General features: G+C 37.8%; 1 protein-coding gene across 1 annotated transcript in view; it reads left to right on the forward strand.

Moving 5' to 3' along the window:
- The window catches only part of LOC108522363 (A disintegrin and metalloproteinase with thrombospondin motifs 16), a 110,430-nt gene that overhangs the window by 71,879 nt on the left and 18,556 nt on the right, over window positions 1-19,995 (forward strand). Inside the window, exons 10-11 of the mRNA XM_017862513.1 lie at window positions 4,048-4,201; window positions 19,317-19,412. Of these exons, the coding sequence (XP_017718002.1) occupies window positions 4,048-4,201; window positions 19,317-19,412 (250 nt within the window). The remainder of the gene's footprint in view (window positions 1-4,047; window positions 4,202-19,316; window positions 19,413-19,995) is intronic.

Raw genomic sequence — 19,995 nt, forward strand, 5'->3', positions numbered from 1 at the left:
AAAAACCAAAAACCTCTACTCATCCCAAAGTTACAAAGGTCTTCTTCCACATGATCTCCTACAAATTGTATTGTTTGCTTATCACATGTAGACCACTTAATTTTTGTATATGGCATGGAAAAAAGTCAACGTTCATTTTATCCATGTGGTTATTGTGGTCGATTGTTTTTAAAATGGTTGAAAAGATTTTCCTTTCTGCACCCACACTTTTGGGGTCTGGACCATTTTGCATTCTCACTGGAGGTAAATGAGAGTTCCTGTTTCTCCATGTTCTCATCAGCATTTGACATTGTCAGTGTTTTGGATTTTCCCTATTCTAAGAGGTGTGTAGTGGTGTCTCATTGATGTTTGAGTTTGCAATTCTCTAATGACATATGATGTTGAGATCTTTTTATATGCTTATTTGCCATCTATATCTGTTCTTTGATTAGGTGTCTGTTCAGATTTTAGTCCACTTTTTGTTATTCTTATTGTTATTTTCCTTTCTGCACCCACACTTTTGGGGTCTGGACCATTTTGCATTCTCACTGGAGGTAAATGAGAGTTCCTGTTTCTCCATGTTCTCATCAGCGTTTGACATTGTCAGTGTTTTGGGTTTTCTCTATTCTAAGAGGTGTGTAGTGGTGTCTCATTGATGTTTGAGTTTGCAATTCTCTAATGACATATGATGTTGAGATCTTTTATATGCTTATTTGCCATCTATATCTGTTCTTTGATTAGGTGTCTGTTCAGATTTTAGTCCACTTTTGTTATTCTTATTGTTATTTTCCTTTCTGCACCCACACTTTTGGGGTCTGGACCATTTTGCATTCTCACTGGAGGTAAATGAGAGTTCCTGTTTCTCCATGTTCTCATCAGCGTTTGACATTGTCAGTGTTTTGGATTTTCTCTATTCTAAGAGGTGTGTAGTGGTGTCTCATTGATGTTTGAGTTTGCAATTCTCTAATGACATATGATGTTGAGATCTTTTATATGCTTATTTGCCATCTATATCTGTTCTTTGATTAGGTGTCTGTTCAGATTTTAGTCCACTTTTTGTTATTCTTATTGTTATTTTTATTGTTTTCTTATTCTTGGATTGTAAGTGTTATTTATATGTTTTGTGTAACTGTCTTTTATTGGCTATGTCTTTTACAAATATATTCTCCCACTCTGTGTCTTGTCTTCTCATTTTCTTGACATTTATTTCACAGAGCAGACATTTTTTATTTTAATGAAGTACAGCTTGTCATTATTTCTTTCACTGATTGTGCCTTTGATGTATCAAAAAAGCCGTTGTCATATCCAAGGTCACCTAGATTTTCTCCTATGTTATTTTCTAGGAGTTCTATAGTTGTGCATTTTATATTTAGCTCTATGATCCATTGTGAGTTAGTTTTTGTATGGAGTATAAGGTCTGCATTTAGATTCATTTTTAAAATTTATTTATTTATCTTATTTTGTTTTTTGAAATGGAGTCTCACTCTGTTGCCCAGGCTGGAGTGCAGTGGTGTGATCTCGGCTCACTGTGACCTCTGCCTTCCGGATTCAAGTGATTCTCTTGCTTCAGCCTCCTGAGTAGCTGGGATTACAGATGCACACCACCATGCCTGGCTAGTATTTTTGTATTTTTAGTAGAGACGGGAATTCATCATGTTGGCCAGGCTGGCCTCGAACTCCCGACCTCAACGGATTCACTGTCCTTGGCCTCCCTAAGGGCTAAGATTACAGGTGTGAGCCACTGTGCCTGGCAGATTAATTTTTTTGCGTGTAGATGCCCAGTTGTTTCAGTATGACAGTTTAAAAGGCTATCTTTTCTCCATTCCACCGCCTTTGCTCCTTTGTCAAAGATTAGCCGACTGTGTGTATGTGGGTGTATTATCGGCCTTTCTATACTGTTCCACTGATCTGTTTGTCCGTTCCCTGTAACTTTATAGTAAGGCTTGAAATTGAGTGTTGTCAGTCCTTGTTCTCTTCCTTCAGTATTGCTCTGGTTATTTTAAGTGTTTTGCCTCTCCATATAAGCTTTAGAATCAGTTTGTTTATATCCTTAAAATGACTTCCTTTAACTTTGACTGGCACTGCACTGAAGCTGTAGATTAAAATGGGAAGAACTAATCTCCTGACAAGATTGAATCTTCCTATCCGTGGACCTGAAATATCTCTCCTTAGTTTTTCTTTGATTTATTTCATCAGAGTTTCGTAGATTTTTCTCATGTAGGTTTTGTACATATTTTGCTGGATTTATATCTATTTCATTTTTGGGGTGCTAATATAAATGACATGTTTTTAATTTTCAATAAATTCTGTTTGGTTGTCATGGTTGTCACTGGCATATAGAAAAGCAATTGACTTTTGCATATTAGCCTTTTATCCTGCAACTTTGCCATGACTTATTAGTTCCAGAAATTTCTTGGTGGATTCTTTCAAATTTCTACATAGACAATCATGTCGTCTATGAACAAAGATAGTTTTATTTGTTCTTTTCCAATCTGTATACCTTTTATGTAATTTTCTTGCTTTATTACACTAGATAGTACTTCCATTACAGTGTTGAAAAGGAGTGGTGAGAGGAGTCATTCTTATTTGTTCCTGATTTTAGTGGAGAAGCTTTAAGTTTCTCACCATTAATTATAATGTTAACTGTGTATTTTTTGTAGATGGAAATTCTCCTCTATTCCTAGTTTGCTGGAATTTTTTTTTTATCATGAATGAGTGTTAAATTTTATCAAATGATTTTTTTCTTCATCTATTGATATGATCATGTGTTTTTTCTTCTTTAGACTATTGATGTAATAGGTTACATTAATTGACTTTTGAATATTGAACAGGCCTTGCAGACCTAGGATTAATCCCACTTGGTCATAGTGTATAGTTCTTCTCATGCATTGTTGGATTCAATTTGCTAACATTTTGTTGAGAATTTTTCTATCTATGTTTATGAGAGATAAGAAAAACTTTCTTTTCTTGTGACATGTTTGTCTGGTTTTGATATTAGGATAATGCTGACCTCATCTTATAATTTAGGAAGTATTCCCTTTGCTCTGATTTATTGGAAGAGATTGTAGAGAATTAGTGTAATTTCTTCCCTAATCTCTGGTGTAATTCACAGAGAACCCATCTGGGCTATTTGTTGCTTTTTATGCACAGAGTCCTGAGCTCTGAAGCAGTGGAACGTGGGACTGGGGTCCTAGAAATGAGCCAGAAATCTTCCAATCAAGGTGGACAACCATGCAGAGCCAATTTTGGAGGATGATCTGCCATTGCTCATTATATTGTGATTACAGGTTTTTGTTTCTTGGTTTTCTCAGGGAAGGGCCTATTGAAATTTATAGGAGGGATTTAGTTGCTATTTGAAAACACAAAAATATTTAAATACTCTTCACCAAATGCATAAATTATACCAAAGAACATCCTGGCAGAGAAGAGGATAATCTATTTATGGAAAAAGAAATTATTAGTTGGTCTTTAGCTATCTACCAATGAATTTTAGCAAGGTTAATTTTCTGCTTGACTTGGGGGTCATCAGAAATCATCCTGAACATAGAGCATTGCTGGTGGAAATCCAGTGTTCCATGAAGAACCTCTAGAATCTGGAAGATAATATACAGGTGTCCCTTACCCTAGAGAGAAAAAGAATAAAAGCAAAGAAAGAAAGAAAATTCCAGTCTTTGAAAAGCTGTGCTTTATTTTGTAATGCCCATCTTTTGGTTGATTCTGGCAAGAAGCGTGCATAAAAGGTGTGGTGTCCATCATAAGAGCTTCTCACACTGAAAACTGGCTGTAATTATTCAGTTGCACTTTTCCTCATAAGTTTAAGAAATTTAATAAGTATAAATCGTCTTCCTGGAACAAGTACAATGTATAATAAATAATTTCAGAAATTGAAGTCTCTGTATTTAAATATAATTAAGATAAACATTATATTGTACCTCAGGAGACAAAAAGTTCTCCTCTTTGTATACACAATATATGTTGTAAAATTGCATGGGAGAAAAGGGCATAATTAGTTGTATGTCCTTTGGTTACTCTGTGGGCAGTTACTAGTAGCTCATCTCCTCATTTCAGCACTGCTCAAGCTATCTGCCTTGCTGATCAACCAAAGCCTGTGAAGGAATATAAGTATCCTGAGAAATTGCCAGGAGAATTATATGATGCAAACACACAGTGCAAGTGGCAGTTCGGAGAGAAAGCCAAGCTCTGCATGCTGGACTTTAAAAAGGCAAGTGATTATTGGCACATGCTCAATGTAACATGATTCATAAGACTTTTATTTAGTGTAACTGATGTTGATGTATTCTGCATTTATTGGGTACCTACCAAATGTCAAATCCTGTATGTTAAGGCTGGTCCTGTATAACAGGGAACACATGTTTCACTGGCAAAGAAGATGACAGGAGATACTGTTGTGGGTATCAATTTTCATTTGAGAGCCGACTTGGCCTGTTAAGTTGGATCTTTCTTTCTGATTTATCATGTGGGAGTTCAGCAATAACATTTAGTCAGTGTAAGTTGGCAAATTAATACTCTGCATTTTTTTAAATGGTTTTAAAAAAACAAAGTCCCCCTCCTCTCTCCCAATATAGGCATATTTTATTATAAAGCAGCAGCCTACCTAGGGCTACTGATTAATAAATTTCCCTCAAACAAGGTATTTATAGAGTTGTCTCTTATAGAAGGTAGTATCTACTCCGTCAACCCCAGGAACTTTACCAGAGTGATTTACTAACAGAAATTCCTCATGTAACACAGAGACATATGCTCTTGCTAGAAAGAGAAAATTGAGATTTAGGAAACTGCTCTATCAAACACAGGAAAAGCTACCCAAAAATTAAATAAAAGTAACTATTTTAAGGTTTCTTTTATTCTAGTTTATAATAAAATCAAGAAGAAATTAGAGAAAAATATAGTCCTCCAGAAACTTCCACAGATTTCAAAATGCATTGGGAATACTCCCAACTTAAATCTAACGTGATAATCTTCTTTCTTCTAAAGTCAAGCAGGGCTCCCCCAGAGATCAATTCCAGCTCTGTGCCAGAACTGGGTCCTTATCTCCTCGGCTGGGGAGTCCCAGACTGGAACAAGAGCTGTAAATCCGTCAGCAGCAGCAGCCATTCTCAGTAGTGCCGTTTCTTGTGGGCAGAAGATGTGAATTCCCTAAGAAATTTTCTTTTGAGTGTTACTCTTCTGTTTGTTAAGGAGAATGGACATAAAACTAATGGTTTTTTTTTTTTTCAGAGGTAGGATCTTCTAGATCATGCTTCTGGTTTCTGTGGTAGTTAACTTTGTGACCACGGACTGTGTCATTCATGGTGCCCTGGTGTCATTTGGAAAACATAGGCAATGAAAAGTTAAATGCAAGGTGCATTTTTATTATTGAGGAAATATTTACATGCAGAGAAACACATTCATTTTACATGCACAATCTGAATTTTAACAAATGTATTCTCCCATGTTACTGGCATCTTAATCAAGACACGTTTTATTTACATAAAACCAGAATCTTCCCTGTGCCCCCTCTTTCAACCCCTCCCCGACTCCAGTAAGTAACAGTTATTCTCATTTCTATCACAATTGCTAAATGTTGCCTGCTCTTGAACGTTATAATTACCTTGCTCCATATATTAATATTAAAAGTAAATTGTATAATATTTCGCCATGAATAAGTACGATGTTAGCTGTTGGTTTTCATACAGATACCCCTTATCAAACTGAGGAAGTTCATCTCCAATCTCAATTTGTTCAGAGATTTTATCACACAATTGTGTTGAATTTTGTCAAATTTTTTTCTACATCTATTGATATAGTTACATTGTTTCCTCCTTTGTTCTGTTACTGTGGTGAATTACATTGATTGGTCTTTAGTTTTTTCCATTGGACTTTGAATGTTAAGTCAATCTGCATTCCTGGGATAACCTCACTAGGTCGTGATCTAGTGTTCATTTCTATAATCTGCTGAGTTGATTTGCTAATATTTGCTCATGATTTTTACATTTGTGTTCTTGATTGATATTATTGGGAAATTTCTTTCTCATAATTTCTTTTCAAGAATTGATTATCAGAGTTGTGCTGACCTAATAAAATCAGTTGACAGTATCCCCTCCTCTTCTGTTTTCTTGAAGAGTTTGAAAAAGGTTGCTGTTGTTTCTTCCTTAAATGTTGATTAGAATTCACCAGTGAGTTCTGTGTATGAAAAGGTTTTTGTAATTCCTGATTCAACTACACTAACAGATAAAGCGTTATTCCGAAGACCCTCCTAGCTAGACTGATCAAATTCATTGGAAAAAGTAAAGAAATCATTAAAAGTGACATTAAAGGAGATATTTTTTCAACAAATGACTATGAATTCCTTTAATTACTGTAAGATCTATAATGATATATCCTCTTTCATTCCTCATAATGATAATATGTATTTTAAAATCTTTTTTTTCTTATCAGTCTAGTTAGGAGTTTATCATATTACTCCTTTCAAAAACATCAATATTGGGCTTAATGTTAATTTTTCAAATTTGTTTGTTGGATTCTTTTCTATTTCACTAAGTTCTGTTTTGTCTTTATTATATTCCAAGGCTGAGTATGCGTGTCTTTTTCGTGCTCTTTGAAGTAGCAGCTTGATTCACTGACTTTCAACCTTTTCTTACTTTCCTAATATAACCAGTTAATGTATGTAAAGCTATTCGTGTCTTTCTAAGAATACATTAGCTGTATTCTGAAAATGTTTACATATTGGGTTTTTAATATTATTAAGCGTATCTTCTAATTTAACTAGTAACTTCTTCATTAACCAACCTATTACTTAGAAATCTACTAAATATCATTTAATTGCCAAATAATTCTCCAGATAACTTATTAGTTTTGATTTCTAATTTCATAATTTTGTTCAGAGAATATAGCTTAGCATATGATCTATGTTGGTGAACATTCTGTGGAGACTTGAATATAAATTCTACAGTGGTTGGGTAGAATATTCAAGAAATAAATATTTTTTAAATAATATTTCTTACACCCTCTGCATCGTCCATCGTATTTCCTACTTGTTCCACCAGTTTCACAAAGATGAGTGTTAAAATCTCCAGCAAGGATTACGTATGTTTCTATTTCTCATGTTAGTGCTATTAGTTTCTGTTTTATATATTTTGAAGTTTCATAATTAGGTGCACATACATTTAGAATGGCTATGTCTTCTGACTCTTTTCGCATTGTAAAATACCCTCCTTTATTGTTGTGTAATATTACTTTGCGTGAATTCCACTTCTCTGATATTAATATAGCCACATCAGCTCACTTGGGATTGCTCTTTGCATGATCACTTTCTCTATTCTTTTACTTTCAATTGATGTGTATGTTTGTATAAAATGTGTCTACTATAAACATCCTTTTGCCTAGTATTGCTTTTCTGTTCATTTGAACAGTCTCTGACCTTCACCAGCATGTTTAATCTCTTTATGTTTAATGATATTATGTTAAAAATTATATAGTAGATTTAAATCTACCATTTTGCTATTTGTTTTCTATTAGTATCATTTCTATTTTATTTTTCTGTTCCCTTTCTTCTGCCTTCTTTTAGATTAAACTACTTTTTTAATTTAGTATTTTACCTTGACTTGGTTTTTAACTATACTTCCTTATGTTAATTTATAGTGGTTGCTTTAGAGATTACAGCATGCATTCTTAGAGCCTCAGCAGAATTAACATTGTGCCTACTTTCTGCAAAATGCAAGGTCCTTACAACAAATAAGTCCGTGCATCCCTCTTCCTTGCAATCATTGACATGTATTTCATTTCTCTGCAAATTAAATGCCACAAAATGCAATGTTGTAGCTTTTGTTTTAAAATAGCTGCTTTTAAATAGGACAAGAAATTAGACCATCTTTTATATTTACTGTTTAGTACCTATGTTTTCCTGTAGGTCTGTTTCAAAGTGGTATCATTTCCCTAAGGCCTAAAGAACTTCCTTTAGTATTTATTCTAGCACATAGCTGCTAGCCACAAATTATCTTCAGTTTTCTTGATCTGAAAATGTCGAGAATTCACCCTCAGTTTTGAAGATGAAAAGTGTTTAGATAAATCAGTGAAATATACCTTTGGCTTAGTGTAAGTTTTGGTTCCAGAATTCCATTTTTTATAGTTTCTGTTTATGTTCTGCATTTTCCCATTTATTCATTTCTTATCTCTACTTTTTCTTGAATAGTATATTCGTTTATGTTATAGGTATTTCTATTATATTATGTTATTACATATAAGGTGAGTCCTTTTGATCCCCGAAGACTTTGTTTTATTCTTCATTAGGGCTCGTCTCTTTCCGTTTTCTCTGGGCCCTGTGGTGTAGCTGGTACTCTCGCGTGTGGTTCTTCCCCATGAGGCATGGACTTCTGGGCTTTCCACTGAATGCCCAGGATGCTCATTGAGGTCTGTCTACTCTGTGTGAGCCAAAACTCTAGTTTCTCCCAGCCCTAGGCATCCTCTGTCTTGAAGCCCTCATCAGCTTTCAGCCTGCAGCTGTGGTCCTCTGCTAGGCCACCCAGAATATCCTCCTATGTGGCGGCAGCTGCTCACCCCTTACCATTAGGACCTGCAGCAAATCCTAAGACAGACACCTGGGGCCCCCAGCCCAATGTGACATTTTTCTGTATGAGCCAACTCTCAATTAGCTACCGAACAGGCCTCAACTCTGACCTCTGCATCCTCCAATCAGTGAGACTGCTATCATCCCCCTGGGATGCACCTCCCCACAGCAGGGGTCTGCAAAGTGCTCCCAGGCAGAGAGGTGGGCAACTGTGGCACTCTCCTTGCATGTTTTCCTTCTCTGGAGCATCACAGTACTGTGTTGACTATTGTCGAGACCTGAAACAATTGGTCTGTATATGTGGTGTATATAATTTCATAGTTTTGTGGCAGTTTTGTTTTGTTTTGCAGAAAAGTGAATTTGATACCAGTTACTTTATAGTGGACAGTAGAAGTAAAGTATCTTTTAAAATTAAACAAGCAATACATCCATTAAAATCACATAATGTCAGATCATTCCTTATGATATAACATTGTTCTTTAACACAAACTTTATGTGTTTTATTTATTTATTTATTTATTTATTTTTTATTTTGATGGAGTCTTGCTCTATTGCCCAGGTTGGAGTGTAGTAGCACCATCCCAGCTCTCAGCTTACTGCAACCTCTGCCTCCCAGGCTCAAGCCTCAGCCTCCTGAGTAGCTAGGATTACAGACACATGCCACCATGCCCAGCTAATTTTTTGTTGAGACAGTGTTTCACCATGTGGGCCAGGCTAGTCTTGAATTCCTGACCTCAAGCAGTCCGCCTGCCTTGGCCTCCCAAAGTGCTGGGATTACAGCTGTGAGCCACTGTACCCAGCTTTGTATGTTCTTTTAAAACTTAAAAGCTATTTGTGTGGCCAGTAACTCTCAGTCACCAAATCTCAAAATTACATATGGTGTGGCAGTTAGAGATTTTTTTATATTTTCTATGTGAATTGAAACATCTCAGAACAGTTTCAACTGTAAAACTTATTTTTTTAAAGGAACACCTGCTAAATTGTTATTTAAAAGGGCCTATTTTGTTCAGACAAAATGTAGAGATCAGGAAGTTTCTTAATGGGAGGATATAAAACAAGAAATAACAATAAGAAACAAATGACCCAGTGCCCAGACCAGCCCTGGGCACAGTAGACTCANGCTTAGCATATGATCTATGTTGGTGAACATTCTGTGGAGACTTGAATATAAATTCTACAGTGGTTGGGTAGAATATTCAAGAAATAAATATTTTTTAAATAATATTTCTTACACCCTCTGCATCGTCCATCGTATTTCCTACTTGTTCCACCAGTTTCACAAAGATGAGTGTTAAAATCTCCAGCAAGGATTACGTATGTTTCTATTTCTCATGTTAGTGCTATTAGTTTCTGTTTTATATATTTTGAAGTTTCATAATTAGGTGCACATACATTTAGAATGGCTATGTCTTCTGACTCTTTTCGCATTGTAAAATACCCTCCTTTATTGTTGTGTAATATTACTTTGCGTGAATTCCACTTCTCTGATATTAATATAGCCACATCAGCTCACTTGGGATTGCTCTTTGCATGATCACTTTCTCTATTCTTTTACTTTCAATTGATGTGTATGTTTGTATAAAATGTGTCTACTATAAACATCCTTTTGCCTAGTATTGCTTTTCTGTTCATTTGAACAGTCTCTGACCTTCACCAGCATGTTTAATCTCTTTATGTTTAATGATATTATGTTAAAATTATATAGTAGATTTAAATCTACCATTTTGCTATTTGTTTTCTATTAGTATCATTTCTATTTTATTTTCTGTTCCCTTTCTTCTGCCTTCTTTTAGATTAAACTACTTTTTTAATTTAGTATTTTACCTTGACTTGGTTTTAACTATACTTCCTTATGTTAATTTATAGTGGTTGCTTTAGAGATTACAGCATGCATTCTTAGAGCCTCAGCAGAATTAACATTGTGCCTACTTTCTGCAAAATGCAAGGTCCTTACAACAAATAAGTCCGTGCATCCCTCTTCCTTGCAATCATTGACATGTATTTCATTTCTCTGCAAATTAAATGCCACAAAATGCAATGTTGTAGCTTTTGTTTTAAAATAGCTGCTTTTAAATAGGACAAGAAATTAGACCATCTTTTATATTTACTGTTTAGTACCTATGTTTTCCTGTAGGTCTGTTTCAAAGTGGTATCATTTCCCTAAGGCCTAAAGAACTTCCTTTAGTATTTATTCTAGCACATAGCTGCTAGCCACAAATTATCTTCAGTTTTCTTGATCTGAAAATGTCGAGAATTCATCCTCAGTTTTGAAGATGAAAAGTGTTTAGATAAATCAGTGAAATATACCTTTGGCTTAGTGTAAGTTTTGGTTCCAGAATTCCATTTTTTATAGTTTCTGTTTATGTTCTGCATTTTCCCATTTATTCATTTCTTATCTCTACTTTTCTTGAATAGTATATTCGTTTATGTTATAGGTATTTCTATTATATTATGTTATTACATATAAGGTGAGTCCTTTTGATCCCCGAAGACTTTGTTTTATTCTTCATTAGGGCTCGTCTCTTTCCGTTTTCTCTGGGCCCTGTGGTGTAGCTGGTACTCTCGCGTGTGGTTCTTCCCCATGAGGCATGGACTTCTGGGCTTTCCACTGAATGCCCAGGATGCTCATTGAGGTCTGTCTACTCTGTGTGAGCCAAAACTCTAGTTTCTCCCAGCCCTAGGCATCCTCTGTCTTGAAGCCCTCATCAGCTTTCAGCCTGCAGCTGTGGTCCTCTGCTAGGCCACCCAGAATATCCTCCTATGTGGCGGCAGCTGCTCACCCCTTACCATTAGGACCTGCAGCAAATCCTAAGACAGACACCTGGGGCCCCAGCCCAATGTGACATTTTCTGTATGAGCCAACTCTCAATTAGCTACCGAACAGGCCTCAACTCTGACCTCTGCATCCTCCAATCAGTGAGACTGCTATCATCCCCTGGGATGCACCTCCCCACAGCAGGGGTCTGCAAAGTGCTCCCAGGCAGAGAGGTGGGCAACTGTGGCACTCTCCTTGCATGTTTTCCTTCTCTGGAGCATCACAGTACTGTGTTGACTATTGTCGAGACCTGAAACAATTGGTCTGTATATGTGGTGTATATAATTTCATAGTTTTGTGGCAGTTTTGTTTTGTTTTGCAGAAAAGTGAATTTGATACCAGTTACTTTATAGTGGACAGTAGAAGTAAAGTATCTTTTAAAATTAAACAAGCAATACATCCATTAAAATCACATAATGTCAGATCATTCCTTATGATATAACATTGTTCTTTAACACAAACTTTATGTGTTTTATTTATTTATTTATTTATTTATTTTTTATTTTGATGGAGTCTTGCTCTATTGCCCAGGTTGGAGTGTAGTAGCACCATCCCAGCTCTCAGCTTACTGCAACCTCTGCCTCCCAGGCTCAAGCCTCAGCCTCCTGAGTAGCTAGGATTACAGACACATGCCACCATGCCCAGCTAATTTTTTGTTGAGACAGTGTTTCACCATGTGGGCCAGGCTAGTCTTGAATTCCTGACCTCAAGCAGTCCGCCTGCCTTGGCCTCCCAAAGTGCTGGGATTACAGCTGTGAGCCACTGTACCCAGCTTTGTATGTTCTTTTAAAACTTAAAAGCTATTTGTGTGGCCAGTAACTCTCAGTCACCAAATCTCAAAATTACATATGGTGTGGCAGTTAGAGATTTTTTTATATTTTCTATGTGAATTGAAACATCTCAGAACAGTTTCAACTGTAAAACTTATTTTTTTAAAGGAACACCTGCTAAATTGTTATTTAAAAGGGCCTATTTTGTTCAGACAAAATGTAGAGATCAGGAAGTTTCTTAATGGGAGGATATAAAACAAGAAATAACAATAAGAAACAAATGACCCAGTGCCCAGACCAGCCCTGGGCACAGTAGACTCACTCAGAAATATGCTAATCTAGATGATGGATGGATGATATTTTAGGAAGGGATAAATCTGTTTTAAATACCTAACACTATTTAGTTTGAAAAGTGAATAGACAACGTAAATGCGTATGCATCCATTTTTTGTATATGTGAATGTGTATTTGGTGTATATGTATGTTTACATACTTACATATAATACATGACACATATATGACAATGGATTTTTCTGTCCACTGATGTGGAGTGATAATCAGGATTAGTAATAAAAGCATCTTACTGCTTGAAAAATAATGACAATGCACTGTATATCTGACTGTAACATCAATTGTAACTGCATTCTTTTTTTCCATAAGTTATTGGGGTACAGGTGGTATTTGGTTACATGAGTAAGTTCTTTAGTGGTGATTTGTAAGATTTTGGTGCACCCATCACCCGAGCAGTGTACACTGCACCATATTTGTAGCCTTTTGTCTCTCGGCCCCACTCCCACTCTTCCCCCCAAGTCCCCCAAATTCATTGTATCATTCTTAGGCCTTTGTGTTATCATAGCTTTGCTCCCATGTATCAGTGAGAACATACAATCTTTGGTTTTCCATTCCTGAGCTACTTCACTTAGAACAATAGTCTCCAATCTCCTCTGGCTCACTGCAAATGCTGCTAATTGATTCCTTTTTATGGCTGAGTAGTATTCCATCATATATATACACCATGGTTAGCTACACCTATGGTTCTTTTTATTTTTTATTTTTTTTTGAGGACAGCTAGTTCGCTCTGCTCGCCCAGGAGACCTGGACGAGTGCGTGCGACTGCCGGGATCTGCAAGCGCTACTGCAAGCGTACCGACCTCCCAGGTTCCACCACCATTTCCCTGGCCTCAGCCTCCCAAGGTAAGCTGGGACCCACAGGCGCTCCGCCACCACGCCTGTCTGATATTTCTCTTAGATAGTTAGTTAGTATGTGAGGCGGATGGTTTTCAACCGGGCATTGAAGGCCAGAGTGATTCACCAACGACTTGTCATCGGATCTCCTGACCTCGGATCGCCCGTATCGGCCTCCCAAAGTGGCACTCAATATGCCTTGGGAAGATGCCGGCTGAGACCACTCATATTGCGCACCATGGTTTCGTTATCCACTTGTTGATTGATGACCATTTGGGTTGGTTTCATGATTTTGCAATTGTAAATTGTGCTGCTATAAACATGCGTGTGCAAGTATCTGTTTTGAATAATGGCTTCTTTTCCTCTGGGTAGATACTCAGTAGTGGAATTGCTGGATCAAATGGTAGTTCTACTTTTAGTTCTTTGAGGAATCTCCACACTTTTTTCCATAGTGGCTGTACTAGTTTACGTTCCCACCAGCAGTGTAGAAGTGTTCCCTGTTCACTGCATCCACACAAACATCTACTGTTTTTTGATTTTTTGGTTATGGCCATTCTTGCAGGAGTAAGGTGATATTGTGTTGTGGTTTTTATTTGCATTTCCCTGATCATTAGTGATGTTGAATAGATTTTCACGTTTCGGCCATTTGTATATCTTCTTTTGAGAACTATTTATGTCCTTAGCCCATTTTTTAATGGGATTGTTTATTTTTTTTTTACTGATTTGTTTGAGTTCATTGTAGATTCTGGATATTAGTCCTTTGTCAGATGTATAGATTGTGAAGATTTTCTCTCACTCTGTGGGTTGTCTGTTTACTCTGCTGACTGTTCCTTTTGCCACGCGAAAGCTCTTTAGTTTAATTAGGTCCCAACTATTTATCTTTGTTTTTATTGCATTTGCTTTTGGCTTCTTGGTCATGAAATTCTTTCCTAGCCAATGCCTGAAGGGTTTGTCCAATGTTATCTTCTAGAATTTTTACAGTTTCAGGTCTTAGGTTTAAGTCCGTAATCCATCTCGAGTTGAAGAGTGTAGTACAGACAATTTGAGGAAGTGAATCTGGTGGTGTGCCATTCACAATATTGAAACACCACAATACAGTTTCAGCCCAGCCATCTGAAAATGTTGGTTTTACCTGGGGTGTTATGTTGTGATGATAAACCTTAACGAAGTTTGTATTACTGAAATTGGTCTTTGTGAACATAACTCTTAAATTATGGACTAGAATGAAAAGAGAGAGGCTTCATTAAAGGTAGTGTACCTTAGCTGCAAAGATAAAGCAAGAGTAAACACTCTGCATAGGGTTTGGCTCTTTACTGCCCAAGTTAGGTATTTGTTATTAAAAATATGTTGTCTTCATCACGTACCTATCATGCTTTGTCAGTGTTGCTTCGGTGGCCTGACCCTGCAATCTGAAACATAAGTCACCGGAATTGCTTTGAAATTTGATCACCTCAGCATCCTAGGTACTATTGTTAAACTGGGAGTTCCCCCAACACCCAGCAACTCTTACATTCCAACTGCCTGGACTCTAGAACCATGATTTAATAGGATCTTTGTTCCAAGAAGACTCTGAAGTTTCATTAGGGATATAATGACCTACAACTTTTATTAAAGTGCTTTAATAAAATCATGATATGTTACGTACCATGAAGTTAGCAGTTAAGTCAAAGTGGTAAAGTTGGAGGGAACAATTGGTTTTTGGCTGTTCATTTGTAGTTTACTTTCTTTTTTTAACTTTTTCTATTTAATATTTATGGATACATAATAATTGCACATATTTATGGGGTACTTGTAATACATTGATACTAAAAGAGAAGAGTTCCCTTTTCCTCCTTGCAGGACATGCGACAGGGGTGTGGCTCGCTCCTCTGTCACCCCTCTGCTCAAACCCCTAGTGGGAGCATGCAGACAGGCAGGTACAGAGACTATGGGGAGCACTCTTGGGCTCCAGCCCCACGGCCACCTCTAGGAGTGGGTGTCTGCAACTCCCAGAACTCCCAAAGCCCAAATGGGCGTGTGTTACAGTGCACTCCTTCAGCTTCGCCATCTATGGACGACTTGTGTTAACCAGCTTAATAAACCCTCTGCCTTATTCCAAGGGCAGAGGGCCAGTGTGACAGTTTTCTGTATCCCAAGCTCTTTCCCAGTATACTAGAAAAATTGAGTCACCCCTGTGGCCTCGAAGATGAGTGTGAGGTTTTATTGAGTGACGGAGGTGGCTCTCAGCAAGATGGATGGGGGACCGGAAGAGTAGGATGGAGTGGGAAGATGGTCTTCCCCAGGAGTCAGGCTGCCCAGTGGCCAGACCCTTCTCTGGCTGCCTCCAGCTGAATTCCCCTTAGCATCCAGACATCCCTCTTCTCTTCCTTTGCTGCGTCATTCATCTTTCCGCCGTCACTGGTCTGCCAGTCTGCTGGTGTCTGCTGGTCTGTTCCTCTGCTTCTCTTGACCATGTTCAGCCACTGTGTGTGCCCATTAAGATCTCAGGTTTCTGTGGGCACAGGATCAGGGGCATGGCAGGCCAGAGTAGTCTTGGAAAATGTCACATTTGGGCATGAAAACAGGAGTGTCTGTTCTCACTTAGGTCTGTGGGCACAGGTCTGAGGGTGGAGTCCTCTCCAGGGACCCTGCCTTCTCTACTCAGCACCTCCCTGCCCCCTCCCATATCAATACAGGCATATAATGTATAATGTTCAAAGTGAAGAAACTGGAATATTCTTACCTTAAATGTTCATCATTTCTTTGTGTAAGGAACATCACACTCTTCTAGTTATTTTGAAATATACAATAAATTGTTGTTAACTATCGTCAGCCTATGGTCCTACTAAACATTAGGTGTTATTCCTTTTATCTAACTGTATTTTTGAACCTACTAACCAATTCCTCTTTATTCCTCCCATCCCCCTCCACTACACTTCTCAGTCTCTGGTAACCATCATTCCACCACTATGAAATCCATTTTTTCACTTCCATATGTGAGTGAGAATGTATACTATTTTTATTTTGTCATCACAACTCTTTAAGACACTATAGTTTTCATTTCTTTGTCTGGGACAGAGTGTCATGTTTATTAAATGGCAGGCAAGTACATCTATAGGATATCAAGGTCCCAAATGATGTTTTAAATGTCGAAAGACAATACCATAGGTTATGTGATTTTCAAGTTTCTTCTAACTTTGTGATTTATTCCAGCCTTGAGGACTGGAGTTGGGGATTGAGCAGGTTCCAAAATGAGGCTGAAAAACAGAGATGGCATGAGCCAAGTCACAGACTGAATTAGAGAGCCACATGATTTGGCAGTGAGCTGTCACCGGCATCCTATATTTGAAGGCTTTATACTTTAAAAAATCGAAAGCCCATCCCTTTAACAATATCTTCGTCAGTATTTATTCTGTAAAATGCTCCCCCAAAACTACAACATAAGCATATTCTGAAATTACTCTGAATGGTAGTCTGAATCATGGTCATCTTAAGTCATCTTTGGCTTTTTATGATCACAGTTTCCTGATTCTTGCTAATGTTATTGTATGTAAAGCTTTCCTGGTCCTCTGTCACTGGTTTTCACAGGAGCAAATGAGTACATATTCAATGTGTCCAGAAAGCATTTATTGAAAGACGAGTAGCAAGCACTGTACCAGATAATGATAAGGAACATAGTAAAAAAATTTAACATTTTAAAACACAATTTACCTTGTATTATCTTGAGTAGTCTTAGCAACAGCCCTGTGAATGAGGACCCTAGCTCCCTAAGGTCACAGCAGTCACACGGCAGAGCCCTGAACGCAGATGGAGACCTGTGCCATTGTCTCCTTGAGCCCTTAAAGTGAGAAAGGAAATGTGAGGTGCCTTCGTGCCTTTACTTTGGGTGCCAGGCCCTGAGCCGAACACATTACCTATAACCACTGCATTTGGCCCCCAGGACAAGTCGACGATTCACTCTTGTTAACCTCATGTGCACACTGAGGACTCAGGGGTCCTGCCTGCCCAGATCTGCCTGCAAAATCCACACTGGATCTGCTTGTCTACCTAGGAATCCCAAACTCTACTGGACCTTTGTGGCCATCTCCCAGATCACCCAACCACATGAGCAGCTTCTGCTTTCACATTCATTCATTCATTCATTCAGTATGAAGGAATCTGTTTTCACACTCATTCATTCATTCCTTAGGTATGCGTGCTCAGCCTCCTGAAGCAGGAGGTCTCTATGTCCCATCAGTCCAGGAGGTCTCTGTGAGCCACCCAGGGGCTGCCCCACCTCTCTCCCTAGCTCCGGTTCTGACCTATCATACTGCCACCCAGACATAGAGCCAGTGTGCACAGGCTGTGGTTTTAAGGGAGTTTATTTTTATCCTGGCATTCTATTAAGTTGTCATTCTTGCAAGCAAATAGAACTGTCCACTTGTCTGTTTGGAGAATGACATTCAGGGCCCTTAAATTCATGGGTTCCTTGGGTTCTGCATACACTTTTTATCTCTAAACACCATTCTGGCCAACAACAGAGGCCCCTGACACCATACACTAATGAATATAATTAAAGCCTGTCTGAAGGAGAGCAAACCAGGGTGCTCAGCAGCAGTCTTCATGGGAGCAGCCATAGGACCATCGCTGTCTATTCCCTGCTGACAAAGACCTCAGCCAGGCAAAGCCCTGGCCATCAACACAACACACTTACCACAAGGGAGAGGATCCCAGGGGATACAAAAGATCATGACATTTAATTATACAGTGATTATAACGATATGAGATTTTAAACCATAGCACAATATGAAAGCAATTGATATCTGAATTAAAACACTGAACGTTTACTTGTTAATATTTCAAGCTCCAAACTCTGGTTTATTAGTGAAGGAGATACAGCCAGGGAAAATATGAAGCTGTGTCTTTAATAAGTACCTTAACTTCTAAGTATATAATGAAATACATGCAGGAGATTTAAGAACTAGTGTTAAAACCCTTCATGAGATGACTCACACAATGCAGAAAACCTTCTTTTCACATAGTTGAAATATGGAGTGAGATCACCATGCAGCAAAATGCCATCTTCCCAGCTGCACTACGTTGATGTGCTTCACTGCCTGCATTTTCCTCATAACATGAATCACCCAGTAGATGCAGCCATTTAATTTATTGGGGAATAATGCAGCACTTGTTTAAATATTCTGAACAGTTGTGCAGACAATTTAAGAAATGTTTTCAACATGTCCAGTTGAGTCTACCACCAACATTCCACAAGGTTCCATCATTTCACAAGTCCTACTGTTTGCCCTTCATTGAGACATTCCTTTGAACTCAGTAAAAACAATTCCTTGCACTTGGAGAGTCTTTTATAGTTTATAAATCTTTATCACTGGGGCATCTCTTTCTGTATGCGCTAATTGGTGATTTACAGCAAATTCCTTCTTTACCCTATGAAAACCAAGAAGCACAGAGGGTCATATTCACAATGGAACCTCTTGCCTGGCAAGATGCCTCACATATTTTAAGCTTTAATCACAGATTTGGGGATGGTGGATGCATGGTTAAATGGTTGGATGGATGGATGGATGGATGGATGGATGGATGAATAGATGGACAGATGGATGGATGGACAAGCCAAAAAGCATCCTAAACATTCTTAATTTAAAAATAAGAATTCAGACTTGGAGAGATTCATGGAAGGTGGGGTTGAGAAGGATACATTATTAAATATTAAGTTTAGGTTTTTTAACTTTTCATAGTTTTCTGCAGTGTCTGAATTAAGCATATTTTACATTTTAATTTAGAAAATATAATTTTGTTAAATAGATAATATATCAATAAAACAAATAAAGTATAAGACATGGAATTAATTTGAAGCAAGTCTAGAGCACGAGTCTCTATTCTATGCTATCATATTGCTAAGTAGGCATTTGCTTGTAAATCACATCTGTTGTTTTCGCCTTAAATCTCTCGGTGATATTTTTGTTATAGAAGAATGGACAATATGATGTAATCCTAATGACCTTTTAAAAACTTTCTTTAGGACATCTGTAAAGCCCTGTGGTGCCATCGCATTGGAAGGAAATGCGAGACTAAATTTATGCCAGCAGCAGAAGGCACTATTTGTGGGCATGACATGGTAAGAAGCTAACTGTAGGTACAGCATCGTATTCAGATGCTAGTCTTTCAACCCATGCATCTTTCCTCCTCTTGCATAGGTATTTTTAAAACACGTATTTCTCATATACATATGCATAGCCATGCTCCTATCAAACACTGTGTTTATTTTATATTGATAATGTGAAGAGGAATCCTTTTCTCACTTTTGTGAAAATAAAATTGATGAGATACCTGGAATTCATAGACACAGAAATCAGACAATAGGTGATGACCGATTCAGTCTATTGAGGGGAAACATTAAGCCATTGACGACCATTTATCATGGAAAGGAACAACATTAAACATTGCTATGAAAGTCACAGAACATCAGTTTGAAGACCCTGGAGCACATCATTTTCACCTATTGTTGCCCCTGCGAGAAGAGAGAGAGCTATAGTAGAGAAAAAGAAGAAGTATACAAGATGTTGCAGCAATGTGGACACAGGTGGAGGCCATTCATTATCCTAGGCAGACTAATGCAGGAACAGTAAACCAGATACTGCGTGTTGTTACTTATAAGCAGAAGCTAAACACTGAGTACACGTGGACACAACGATGGGAAC

Source organism: Rhinopithecus bieti, unplaced genomic scaffold (genome assembly GCF_001698545.2).
Source record: "Rhinopithecus bieti isolate Rb0 unplaced genomic scaffold, ASM169854v2 scaffold_64799, whole genome shotgun sequence".
Classification (NCBI taxonomy): Eukaryota; Metazoa; Chordata; class Mammalia; order Primates; family Cercopithecidae; genus Rhinopithecus; species Rhinopithecus bieti.